Here is a 13,907-nt window from a genome sequence, read left to right as displayed (position 1 = left end):
CTGTGACTGTGGTGGGTCTTGGCTAGCTTGGATAGTTTTTTGATCTGCTTCCTCTGTTAGTCTCTCTATGGTATTTTTTTTTCCCTGGGTTTGAAGGTTCTCAATAGTGAATATTGGTTGTCTTTGTCTCTGAGGGTTTTTTTGAGAGCTTTTTTTTCTTCTTCTTTAAAGAAAGAAAAAGGGGGGGGGGAAGACTCAAAAAAACCCCAAAATAAAACCAAGGAAGACTTGATGTGGAATTGTTTCCTGCACATGAATGTGCCTCTTTTGGGGGAGGGAAACGTACAGCTTTAAGTTGAAGGAAGAGATTTCCTCTTTTTTTTTTTCTCTTCCTTTTTTTTTGTTGTTTTTTTTTAAACCCCAACCGTAGTAGTCTTCAAAGAGGCAGTTTAGAGTGAATTTATGGTGAGAAGCATGGCACTTGTTTGTCTCTGACGGTTAAATGACATGTTTGCATTGTTTGTACAAGGAGGTCAGTTCAGGTCCACAGTCAATAGATGGGTCAGAGGGTCTGTGTTCCTCCTTCCCCAACTTACAGAAGCTATCCCTATGGGATATTGCCCCTTTCCAGTTCTTTGCGGCCTCTCCACATGACTGATGTGCTGCATTGAAGCTAACTTCAAATACAAATTATTTTAAGGAAGATGTCATATGGACTGCTAGCTGTAGCACAATGGGCTGTGACTTTTTAAAGATGTAGGGCAGTTTGCCTTTTGATTTTGCTCTTTGTCCCCTCCCAGAGGTCAGCCATCAGGGCAGCTAGACCAATGTAATTTGCTAATGTAACCAAGAGTGCTATTTCTCTCACCCTGTAGTAGGCTTAATGTGTATTATGAACTACACTAAGTTTTTGCTGTGTAAACAGCCATTTGGCCTGCTTCAGTTGTGTAGGCAAATGCCAGTGAAGCTGAATGGAGTAAATAAAAATGGAAATGCAGTGCCCTGTTTTTATTTTTGTTGTTTTTTTCTTGTAGTTCTAAACTTCTCACTCTTAATTCTGAAGATTGACTTCAGGTTGCAAACTGAGCACAAACTGGACATGAATCTCCATGTTAAAGACACCTGAGTAGCACCAATCTAGCCCATTCCTGTCACTGATGCATAAATGCAGAAGCCCAATTATAGCAATTTACCTTACTGTCCATTCAGTGCTAATAGAAGCAGTTTATGAAGCCATTTGCAGTGGATTTGTTATCTTAGCCAGAAAGTCTTTCTTTTCCTCCTACTTAATTTTTTTTTTTAAACTTGGGTGCTTTCAAATGCCAAAGTGTATGCTAGAGCTTCTTACTGTGGCTTAAGCATTTTCCTAATAGCTGCTGTTTAGAAGAAGACCTCTTCATGGTGCTAATGATATGAAACAGGTTGTAGAAATGTTAGCAAGCACTTTTAAGTTGCCTTTCAAGTCTAACATTAGTAACAATTTGACATTGGAGTTTCCGTTCCAATTTGGACTCTCTCTCAAATTATTCTGCATCGCTTTTGTGGTTCAGTGCAGCAATGTTATGCTTGAGTTTATAGTGTGCAGCAGTAGATGTATGGCGCAAAACCTTCTAAGACATAAATGGGATTAAAATGGTGCCTGCAGAGATGTTGCCATTAAGAATTTTCTGGGCAAGACATTGATCTGCAAATGATTCAAGGACACAACCCCATTGGCCCAGCGATGATCACGTTTTCTACATTTGTCCTGAATTTTTTCATCTGTCTTGGGCTTCTTCATACTTTGTGTGTTCCTGTGGTACAGTCAGGACATTTTCATAATCCTTCTGATTGTAAGGAGTACTAATCCCTTGTTTCCAGGTAGAGCTGATTTTTAAAAAAAAGCAGTGGGGAGCTGTGATTAATGTTCTTTGGCAAGACCCATAACTGATCCGCATAAATCATTGCTCTACCCTGAATAGTGTCCTTAAAAATGAGCTTGGTAGGCCTCAGTAGACCTTGGACTACGTTGTTTGCACACAGTGCTTGGGAACCGAGGTAAAGTTGCTACTTCTGTTAGTCCTGTTGTTGCACTTCTCCCCAAAGTGAATGAGCTTCCCTACCTGTTTGGGCCCGATCAGCGAGCCTGACTGTACCCTGGTTACAGTCCCACCAAAATTACTTGGTGGTGGAAGGTTGCAGTGATGCTGTGAAGGGAATGAGGTGCCATGCACGGTCCTGTAATGGAAACCTGTGAAAGGCAGCCTGCCCTGGCTTTCCAGAATCACTGTGGTCCAAGTGTGGTGGTTAAAAATATCTTCTCTTACAATGAACTTCTTTCATGTGGAAATTTTGGAGACAAATTTGGAAACTCAGTGTGGGTTTTTTATCACTTGGTGTAGTCAGGAAGTGGCCATACTCAAACTGTTTTCCTCTCAGCTGCTTTGATATGTCTGCAAGTCACGAGCTGCATAGAGAAGATGCCAGGAAAGTACAGTGAGAGGAAGAATGCTTCTGCTGGATGTCTGGGCTTGTGTCCTATGCAACTGAATGCGTACACTACTAAGAAATTCAAACAACTCTTCTTTGCCCAGCAAGGCTTCTTAACTAACACAAGTGATGTGATGCTGTGTCACTGAGGCCAAACCAGCAAGTCCAAAATAATGGCAGAAGCGAGCAGAACCGCATTATCTACACTGGTCATGCTTATGAAAACGTTGCCATCCCTGATGATGGGATGGGCTAACCCTGTTGATGAGTTGATGTTCCTTTGGGGAAAGTTTCCACAACTGGGACAAGTTTTTGTTTTCTGTTCCACGTAGGGGTGGCTTTGCTCATTTCCACTCTCCTTCCCCTCCCTCCCCAATGCCTTGTTTATCCTCTTCCAAATAGGAATGGCATGTGAAAGCCTCTCTCAAAGCAGACTGATGGCTGCCTGCGAAGAGGGTACCGTATGGTGTATGCAGCTTGCAGTGATCTCCCTGCCAGGCCTTTCCTGCTCTGGACATCAGAGCTGAGGGTTGAGCTCAGCGTCTTCAAACTGTAGTGGCTGATATTTTCCGATTTGGTTGGCTGGTTTAAAGAGGAGATGACTTAAGAAGATCAAGATGCTGCTGTGAGCCTAAATATGTCATTTAATCTTAACGCGTGCCATGTTGTTACCTATCCAGTCCTGGAAAGGACAGGGTTTAAGTCCTACAGAGGAACAGGAGACTTGCAGACGATGCATGTAATCACCTCTACTGAAAGACCGTATCTTCCTGGAGAACTCTTGAAATTCACAGGAGCAGTATGAATATTTGGGTTTCAAACCATATCTAATAAGAAACAGCAACAGCTAAAAAGCAGGTAGCGCGCAGTAAAGCACAGACTCTTACAGCTGGAGTCTTGAAAGAAAATCCTTGAGGTTGGTGTCCACTCCAGAGCTTGCGTGGTCAGCATAGATTAAAAAAATGTAGTGTCCCAGCACTTTGCTTGATAGTGTGTAAGGATAGGCACATAGGAGTGAGTTTTTTGTTGGTTTTTTTCCCCCCCTCTAAATGAAATGTATTGTCTCTGAGAGCCCACAATGTAGGAGGGGGAAGGGAAAAAGATGGAAATTGGATTAAGTCACTGGGCTTCAGGCCTAAGCATTTCCTGCCTTTTTTTTTTTTTTTTTTTTAAATACACCAGTGCTGCCTAGTTCACGTGCTGGGCTGTGCAAGTGTGCCCAGGTCCCTGCCTGCGTGCAACAGGCAGCTTGGCAGTGCCACGTCTTGCCTTCAGGGAGTTCCAGGCCAGCAGGAGCATAGCTGAGCTCCTGCTGCAGAGCTGGGGATGGGGAATTGTCTTGGCATGGGAATTTATACAGCACTTGGGCTTGAGCCAGGTAATGCAGGCAGTGCTTGCTTATCCCTGAGTTGTAGGAGCATTAAATTCATACTTCCTTTATAGCATGGGGTTTTTTTTCCATTATCCAGTTTGCTGGAAAATTACCTTGCAAGGAGATTGTGTTTTAAGACTTTAATGGATGATACAGCTTTCTAACCAAGGAAATAAAGCTGCTTCTAAAAGACCTTGAGTAGAGGAGCTGCTGTCGGGTGGGAATGTGTGAGCTTATCTGTTGTGGGAAAGGACTGTCTGGTGAAATTGTGCAAATCTGCCATAGGTGAGCTGGGCAAGCTGAGCATGGACGGGAATGGTGCAGGAGACCCACCAGATTGTTCCAGCTATCCTTTTGGTGCCCTTTGCCTCAATATTCCAAATACTTATCCAATTCTTGCCTTTAAACAAAGTTAGCTAATGGTTTTAACTTTGTCCAACTGGGAATGCTAGGAAGAAGTAAACTTCTAAAGCTGAAGGCCCATTCCCAAGAGGATTCCTTACGCGTTTTGCTGGTCTGGGATTTGGGGCAAAGACCTGCATGAACACTGATGCATCCGTGGTGGTTTTTTTAGAGCCCTGCAAGGGAATTTGCAGAATCCCCAGAAAGGAAATCCGCCTTTTCAGTGAGAATGCTCATTTGACAAGCTGCCAGTTCTGAGCTAAGCCTCATTTAATAAAGATTTAGTCTGTGGGGACCTGTCAGTGGAAACTGAATTTGGTGAGTGTCTCATTCTTTTCATCGCTGTAGTGCATAGAGGCTTTCAGCCAGCATTATGGAGAAACTAGGGATAAGAACATCCCATTTAGAGGACCCCCTTACCTCTGGGAATGTTTCCTTGCTGTGTAAGATGGAGATTGCTGAGTTGGTAACAGCTAAGGGAATAAATGGATTGTTATTTGACTTCAACCCAATAGGACTCCAGTGTTCACTGCTGATTAGCATGGCTTAGATCTGCATTCATGGGCAGAAAAAAAATCCAACCCAATTGTTAAGTAAATCCTTTCTACTCGGTGCTTTTCATCTCTCTCTGGTTTGTGATATGAGATGCTCTGATGAATTCTAGCACCTGCCCCCATGTAACGAGTGGACGATGAGGTGTGCAGACATACCTGTGCTCTATATATTGTTTAACCACAGCTCTCAAAACTCTGGTGATGAGTGTATTGCTTGTTGGTTCCTGCAATAAACCAAGTATCAGCAAGGTTGTTTCTTTTCAGTCTCCATACTAGTGGCTTCTGTGAATTGAACCAAATATAAAGGCAGTGTTGAAAGTGTTTAATTATGAAATAAGGGGTCAGAATGTTAGTATGGAGGAAATGATGAATCTTCAATCAACCTAGCCTTGTTCTCAGGCATTGCCTGCACAAGGGCACTTGAGAAATTAATCTGAATTAACTGGAGGAATAAATTCAAAGCAGATTAAACCACTTTAAATGCACTAAAGTGAATTAAACTACACTGAATTAAGGCCATTCTAGTTAAACTACGTTAAAACCCTGTGTGAACACTCATTTGTAATTAAAGTGGGTTTAGTTCACAGCTCTAATGCCAATTAACTGTGGAATGCCCTTGCCTGTGTAGGTAGCTTCTCAGTGTTAAGGAAGCTAGCCTGTTTATTGAACCAACTTAGTTAAATAAATTTGAGCTATCCAGTCATGCTAGGAGATATTTCAACTGTAGATCTGTTTTATTCTAATGTGTCTGCTGTATTGTCTTAAGGTGATTAAAAAAAAAAAACAACCAACAAACCATGACATAATACTTGGCATTTTATCTTTTCCAGAAAGGAAAGCCAATAGCCCAAGAAAGCTAAAGGCAAAGTGTTGGCCTACATTGCTTGCTCCAGTGTGGACTTGCCCTAAATATATATAAAAAAAAATCCACTGCACTCCCTTAACAGCGTGCTTTCTCTGGGAGATGTCTGTATAAGGAGATGAGACAGGGGAACCTGTCCTGTGTTTCCATGGTGCTCTTCCAAGCTGCTGAGGGATCCCTCATGAAGAAGAATACATCTCAGTACCGTGGGAAAAGCCTCTTCCACAGCACATTTCCTGCCCAGCCTTGCTCCTCTACTGTGTTGAGTACAGTAATTGGCCTGGGGAGGCCTGTCCCCCAGGCAGAGGAGATATGGATGGTTTAGTGCTGAGATCAGCAGTGGTTTCCACATCCTCCCCCCACATTACATTTGCCAATACATGGTTGGCTGCATTCCCTACCAAAGCCTGCATCTTTCTGTAGAGGCTGCAGGATGAATGACATCCTGAGACACTTAAGTATCTCAACAAACGCCACGTACAGCATTTTTCAGAAATGAAAATCTAGTTTCTGAACACACAGCATGTTCAGAACAAGTTGATGGAGGGGGTCAGAGAGTGTTCCTTGTGTTGCCAGCATTACAAAAAAAATCAGTTTGGTGGGACATAGTTACTTATCATATCTGAGTATGTAAGCTTCTAAGAGATGTCCTGAAGTCTGCACAAAACCAGTGTAGGAAGTAGTGTAGGCATGACACTATCCCACAGCAGTTTCTTTTCTTGCTAAGAAGACTTCCGTCCTTCACGGAATAAATAGAGATGAGTGCTCCTTTGGCAGCAGCCCAGTTTGCTTCATTTGTTCTTCTGGGTGAACGTTTTTCTCTTCCCACACTCCTTTAACCTCTTCTCTCTGTTTTATTATCACAATCTCAAGTCTCTGCATGGAAATCCAGAAGGAACATTAGTTGCAGATTCAGTGGAAAGCTTTCTTTTGGCAAAAGCTAACTTTAAGGTAAAACTATAAATAGTTCTCAATGTGGCAATGATTAAGACAGCTGTGTTGTTGAGATGCTCAAAAGCTGTAGCTATTTTGTCCTGTGGGTTGAAATTATGAAATTTTAAGATGAAATAACTTTAAAATTATTGATGCAAGACTAAAAGCAAAACTGCATGCTTTTCAGGAACCACTTGAGGGCTTCAGCTTTGCTCTCAAGTTTCTTAATGAAGTTTTAGTGGACTTTCTAACTAGTAGTAAAATAGCAGTGCTATCTAGAAATAGCTGTCATATATTCCATGTGAAGAAGAGCTGCTCGCTACACCATGCTGCTGTTAGTACAGTAAGGTCTAAAGAATGTGGTAATTGGAAGTTGGATAGGTTGAGGTTGGTAAAACTTGTACTTAATAAACACATGAATAATTTTGAGCCCATGTGCATTCAGAATGAACTTTCTATACCTATTCTGCTGCCAGGACTTCTTGCGTCAAGTAACCTTTATGGCAGAGGGGAGCATGGTGGTGTGAGGAAGGATCCCTAACCCAACACTTCTCTGTGCAGTCATGTGACGAACAAACAGCACTTAAGGCTGTGCTGAATCTTGGCACTTAATGTGACTGCGACCCAATGTTTACCTCCTGTGTTACAGCATGTCATGGCTTTTTTTAGGCTTTCCCTTCTAAGGAAATATACTCAAATGTACCTTGTATATCCCTTTTCTCATGTTGCTTCTCTTTGGCTACGTATGTAGGATGGGGTGGAGTATACATCCCTTAAGTGCAGTTTCAGCAGCTAAAATTAGCCTTCCAGGACCACAGTCCACAGATATATTCAGGTAACTAATGATGTGAATCACAGTTTGGAACTTGGAAGCTGAAAGCGGCTGTTTTGTATGGAGATTCTTCATCCAGTAGACAAGGCTGTGGTTTAATTGATCCACAGTAACATAAGGCATGGTCTTGGAGACCAAGGATTATGCTAACTGAAGGCTGATCTAAATATATGTCCTTAGGTGTAATATCAGGACCTATTGGTACCCTATACCTTGTTGAAGAGCCTCTGGGTATTTTTGCAGGAGGTGTTTTTGCAGTGCCCTGTGTTTCTTATTGTGATGGTGCCACTCTCTATATATGGGGACATAGATGTTTTCTGCTCCTTTTTTGGCTTCTTACTCCCATTGAGAGAGCAAAAACCATGAATCCTGGCAACCATGCTGGAGTTGAGAAAGGCTATTAACATTGCAGCAGGCTGTCGAGCACCATCCCTGCACAAGGCCGAGTGTATTCAGGTTTCATGGTGCCTTTCCAAGCTAGCAATGCTGCTCGTGGTTACTTCCCTGTGTACTGCTATTAACTTTCATTTTGAAAGTACTTCCTAACACTGTAGCTTCGTCTCCTGCCAGTCTGGCTGATACCACTTGAATTTACGCTCATTTTCAGGGACTGCTCTGTCTCCACTTCTGCTATTAGTGTCAGCACAGTGGTAAAATGTTGTTCCTCCAAGTTGTCTCCATTTTCCTGTAAGGGCAGTTCATGCATCATTTGCTATAAAGGTTCTGATAGCTCAGCAAATGTTTGAAGACAAATTGATGCTCTTTTGTGGCAAAAGGCCCAGTGCATAATTTTACATTTACTCTGGATAACGTGGCCTTGGATAACCGAGTCCTAGATTTACTGTTGCAGGATAGAGTGTCTTGAGGGTTTATCCAGCCTCACCCCCCCTTTTTTTAAATACTGTCATTTAATCCTGACAAGCAGGCACAGGCATGTCTTTGGTTGTGACCAAGCTTTCACTGCCAGCCAGTCTCTGGGTCCTAAACTGACTCATCAGTCAGAAAGATTAATAACTGCTCTGCTGGATGATTTCACTTGTTGTCATGGCACATATCCATTAATGGAAAACAAATATTCTCTGGAAAATGAAACACAGATCGTGGTGTAGTGGCTAGCCAAGTCCTTTTGGCCAGATGCATAAATTAAAGCATATATTAAGTGTCCCTTCAAAGCGAGAACTTCAGGTTGCTTGCTGCATGGCAGTTTTAAATTTTTTTTTTTTCTTCATTTTAATGGGGACTGTTCTCCTACATCTGGAGCTGCAGTGTGAATTTTTTTGGCTGATAAAGGGTTGCTGAGAAGATGTTTTCAACTGAGTTCGTCTTTCCAGTGGTAATGCCTTTTAGCATGTGCAGGAAGGTTGAGGGTGTGAAGAAAGAAGTGCAGGCAAGCAGTGCAGGAAATCTTTGCATTACAGCAGCCTGACGTGTTTAAAAAATAAAGAATATCCCCGAGGAGCTTTGGTATGCCAAATGTGTTAGTTAAATTAGTATTGAGTGCTCGTACATGGCAAGCCTTCAGAAGTGGAAGAATGTGGGGCTCCAAAAGCAGCTTCCCTTTTGCAGGCCCCTTTCTGCTCAGGAACTCAAACAGTGCACGCACCATCTGGCTTAATCATGGGAAAGGGGGATAGGGCTTTTTCCCTTCCACCCCCACTCTTCTCTGTTAAAGATCCCAAAGTTCACTTTCTACAGCGGGACTGAGTTTCTGCTGTTTAGTTTGGGAAAGCAGCACCTGTAAGCTCCCCCCATCCCAGTGCACTTGATGGGCTTTGGGTGGGTTTTCTAAGGCTGGGAAAGCAAACTGCATGCGGCGATGTGGAGCATCTGTGATGCAGCAGTTGGGTTTAACTAGCCTGAATCTTGTTATGTATGGCGATGGGCCCTGCAGTCTGTACACACTGACGTTTGCTTGGCTGGAAAGTATGTTATGTGGCGGGTGTAGTTTGCCAGGATAATAACTCAGCAGGGAGTACCTGTGGAGCAGACCAGGGGGGAAAAAGGGAAAGAGAAGCCTACAAAGAGCAAGTTACTACCAGACCCTGTTAGAAACGCTCACCAGTTTTGTTGAGAATCTTACTTTAATCGCAGCATTCTTTGTTTCATTTCTTTGACCAGGAGAAAGTTATTGTTTCAATCAGGAGGAAGCGTATAAATGTTCTTTAACAAGTTTCTGCATGGGGAAGAAAAGAGATACTGATTAAAAAACAAATGAACAAAAAAGCCCAACCAAAAAACCAAAAACCTTTGTTTTAGGTTTGCTGATACAGATCTGTCTGCCTTCCCGATATTGGGGCAGCAATAGGTGACTTAGGCCCTTTCCAGATATACAAGTCATTTCTCATAAGTTGGCATTTGTCACCGCTACCAAGGGTTTATCCAAAAAACCTTATGGGTAAAAGTACTTCATTCATTCATGTGGGAAGGTGTGGCTGGATTTGGTGTTAGAATGGATTTTTTAATTACTTTTTTTATTTTATTTAACAAAATTGTTTTGCATTTTTGGGTTTTGGCCAGGATTTTCTGAAAAAGAAATTGGAATGGAGTTAAACATTTATTGCTTCCTTTTCCTCCCAGGAACATCTGACTGACTAGAAATAGGTATAACGCAATAACTCAGCTTGTGACGGCTCCAAGCCAGTGTGTCTGTAGCATCCGCATTTGTTGTACCTATGTATGTGGATGGTACATGGAGGGGTTTAGCATTTATTGTAGGTCTGCCTTGAACAGAAGCATTGCATGGGGATTCATTTTTTTTAAAATCAATCTCACCATGTATAATAAATTCCACCCCCTTTCAAACCCACTCATGCACTTGGATTTCTAATGAATAAGCCTGCATATTTATTCATGAAGATTAAAGAACTGTACAGATAGAGGCAGCTGGCTGAACTATTTATTTAGTTAGTTAGTTATTATTTTTTTCCCCCCTTTAAATCTGCTGACCTCTGATTAGGAGTAAAGAGGAAATCCTTCCTGATGCACTTAGGCTGTTTGCAGACTGGGACAGACAAAATGGCTCAGTTATTTACTGCTTAGGTACAGACTGTGGTTTCATCGAGTGGGATGCAGAGAGGGGAGAAAGTGGGGCTAAAAATCTTCTGTTTCTTTTTTAAAAATATACCAAAACCACAAAACAACTTGTTTTCAGGGTATGCCTTCAGCACTGTCTTATTGCAGAGCCCTCAAACATCTGGGCCCTGATTCACATGCGATGGCTGTGCCGTGGTAAGATGTGAAGCCCGTCTTTGTTTTCCGCAGGCCCTGTTGCTGTTGGGTGGCATCGCTCTCTCCTGCCTCGCTCTGGACCTGCTCTTTCTCTTGTTCTACTCGTTTTGGCTGTGTTGCCGCCATCGGAAGAGCGAAGAACATCTAAATGCTGACTGCTGCTGTACGGCATGGTGTGTCATCATTGCAACCCTGGTGTGCAGGTATGGTTGATGCCTGAAGGGGATCTTCACTGTAACTTGGGGTGGCATATCCTGTGCGTGCATTTTCATGTTTGGTATGCGAGTCTGTAGTTAGGCAATGTTGGCAGTAATCCCTCTTTCCACTTGAGATATACATACATACATACATATATATATGTTTTAAATATCTGTAATGTATTTTCCTCCTTTCTACCACTTGCTGAACTGCCTAACGGTTTGAGCAATGTAAAAAGGAATAGCTAATGTCCTGCTCTTTGATACTTTGCAAGTGGTAAATCAAGGACACTGTGCCCTTGGGAGCTTATCACTTAAATAGGATGAATAGAGCTGAAATATTTATCAGGTCTAGGTGGAGATTTCTTAGAATCTGGTGTCCCAAAAGAATGACTATGTGGGAGAGTAGATTAAGAAGAAAGAGGCACAGATGATTCTTTTGGGTTTGGAAATACTGGTATTTGACTGGAGTGGACATTCAGATTTTGCAGCCTGTGTAAGATACTGCTGCATTTCATTATCTGTACTAATGTGCCATCTCCAAGGGTTGCTAGTAATGGTGCTAGTGTCAGCAACATTTCATGTTGTGACTGAGCAATAGAAGCTTTTGGAGGTGAGGTGAAAAGAAGGGTTGCTGAAAAACAAAATAAAATTAAGTAATTAGTGGAGAACATGTGCAGAAGTTAAAACGAGAGAATTTACGTTTTGTTTGTTTTCTGAGTGGTGTCGCTTTTTTTGGTTTTGTTTGTTTGTTTTTTTTTTTCACTCAACACAGATGAGGATCTGATTTCCTAGAAAGTTAAAGGGGCATCCGAAAGCAGGGACATGTCTGCAAACTTCTGGAAGGAGCCTTGGACTTAGTTTATTTTGACTCGGGCAGAATGAATGCTCTGAGCTCTGTGGACATGTGTTCTGAGATTGAGCACTGTGTTTCTTACCAATCCCAAACATAATCTACTCTTGCCCAAGACTCCAGGTGGTGGTAGTTGCCCCTCCGCAGGGCTGGCAGGTTTGGGAGTGATCCTCTGTTCAGAAAGGAGGTAACAAGATTGTATTTTGCAGTGTCTCGTGGCTCACTTTTTGTATTAACCTGCTGATATGGTGGATCTAGTATGTGATCTTTTTGGAGGTGGGCATGTTCCCTGAAGGCCAGGCTTAGCTGTTCAAGGGCTAGATTGTGCTACTAATGCATTTGTGTATTTGTTCTTTTGAGGCACATACTTAAGAGAATAGAAAACCCCTGAAGTATGGAACAAACACTGCAGAGCAGACATTATGTTGTGAGTTTAGCAGCTGGGGATGGATTTGCCTGTAGAGGCAGGGGCTCAGAGAAGGAGAGCTAGTGCACTAGCCAATATTGCCATCTTTGCAGGGAGCTTCTCTGTGCTTTGCTGACTGCAAATAGGTGCCTGGAATGGAAAGGCAAACCAGAGAACAACTTGCAAAGAACTCTCAGCCTTATTCACCTTTCTTTTTAGTGATCTCAGGAGCTTCAGCTGCATCCATTCCAGTCTACTGAAAGTACTGTGGTCCTAACCCTTTCTTACGGAAGCTCTAGCTGATGCTATTTATAGTTTGCTGCTGCTACAGGCTCTTATTAGCTGTTGTTATGCAGCATATGTGTCCAAGACAGCTGATGCAGAGTGTGGTAGTTGTATTTGTTTTTAATTGTAGAAAGGGTAAGAAGGAGGTATTCTGCACATCTCCTAGAGCGTGTGTGAGACCATTTAAAGTTGGAAGGTCAGCGCATAAATTCTGGTAAACTTGATGTAACTCCCAGTCAAGACTGCAAGCTGGAGAACTGCTTAGGCTTCCTTAAAATCTGAACTATTGGTTCTCATCCTTGGCGTCCTATTTGTTTTTGCAAGTATTAAATGCAGGAGTATCCTTAAAACTAAGATTTTACCTGAATCTACAGTGATATTGGATGAATATTTGCCTTGACTTTTTTAAATTAAGTTTTACGTTTCCACTCTGAAGTCAGTGTGCTTGAGCAATAGCAGGTTGGTACCATCCGTGGTGAGTGAAGGTGCTGTCCAAGTGCTGCCGCTCTCCTGCAAAGCTGATATTGGTTTTCTGCCCCTCTTATAGCAGCTGGATGCAACAGTGCACTCGAACCAGGGCCTCTTGGTGCTCTGTGCTCAGCATCTGGCTGGGTATGCAGATACGGCTTCCCACAAGCAAGGAATCTAATCTGTGCTAGCAGGAAGTCCCTGTTAGATACCAACAGCTAAAGATTAGTCCACTGGTTATGTCCTATCCTGGCTATGTGTTACACATAACAGAAGTGCCAGACTGGCAGATGCTGTTGTGTTTCAGAGTGATGGGGAATAAGGCTATTCTGAATGTCTGCCTGACAGTAGGCTGATCTGGGAGGCAGTTTGTAGCACCATATGCAAAGGGAGAGAAATAGCTTAGATGCTGAAGCAGCGAGAGGTCCCAAACAGCAGCTGGTCTGGTCTGTCCGAGTACTGTGAAGTGGACTATTGTCAAGAGCTAGTTAACTCTAGTTAAGTCCAGCTGTGCCTAGTACATGCTTATCTAGGTAGTACTTAATCCCAGAGGGCTCTTTGTACTGTGAATCCTGCTGAGTGCTGTGGATCACTGTTTCCTAATGACTTGATATTTCCTGCTGAGCAAAAGGGAGAATGCTGAGCTAGCAGGAAAGCTTAACTGGTTAACAGCAGCTCTCCAACAAAATGACTCTCTAATGAGTCTTCCCAGTTGCTCTAGCCACAAAGCTGCAGGAATGATTTGCCTAGACTATTCCTTGAATACCTAGTTAATGTCTAGTCCTTACCAATTTTGATTGGGTTTCTGTGTATGGGGAGTTGTCTTATAAATCATCTCATCCACCAGTAAGAGGACCCTAACTCTCCCAGAAGGGAGCTCAGCTCTGAAGGTGGGTAGGAAGCTTTGTGGAGAGGATACCTGAAAGAAATGGGTACAAATAGATGGTGAAAACTTGCTTTCTCAAGTGCCAGTAATAGCGCTTTCCCTTGGTGCGAAAGTGCAAGGTGGTAATTAGACAGACAAATTAACATTCCTCCTGAGAACATGAAGTCTAAAAAGGGCTCTCCTTATGAAGTTCCTGTAATTATAGATGACTTGGTGTAGT

The 13,907-nt window shown here is 42.6% G+C and overlaps 1 protein-coding gene across 3 annotated transcripts in view; it reads left to right on the top strand.

The window, feature by feature from the left end:
- The window catches only part of TTYH3 (tweety family member 3), an 80,181-nt gene that overhangs the window by 29,844 nt on the left and 36,430 nt on the right, over positions 1–13,907 (top strand). For all 3 annotated transcript variants that reach the window (XM_069810282.1, XM_069810279.1, XM_069810281.1), the window contains exon 2: positions 10,626–10,795. In XM_069810282.1, the coding sequence (XP_069666383.1) occupies positions 10,626–10,795 (170 nt within the window). The remainder of the gene's footprint in view (positions 1–10,625; positions 10,796–13,907) is intronic.

This window comes from Haliaeetus albicilla, chromosome 22 (genome assembly GCF_947461875.1).
Source record: "Haliaeetus albicilla chromosome 22, bHalAlb1.1, whole genome shotgun sequence".
NCBI classification, from domain to species: domain Eukaryota; kingdom Metazoa; phylum Chordata; class Aves; order Accipitriformes; family Accipitridae; genus Haliaeetus; species Haliaeetus albicilla.
The sequence above is the reverse complement of the archived record's forward strand: the minus strand, read 5'-3'. Positions and strand labels throughout refer to the sequence as shown.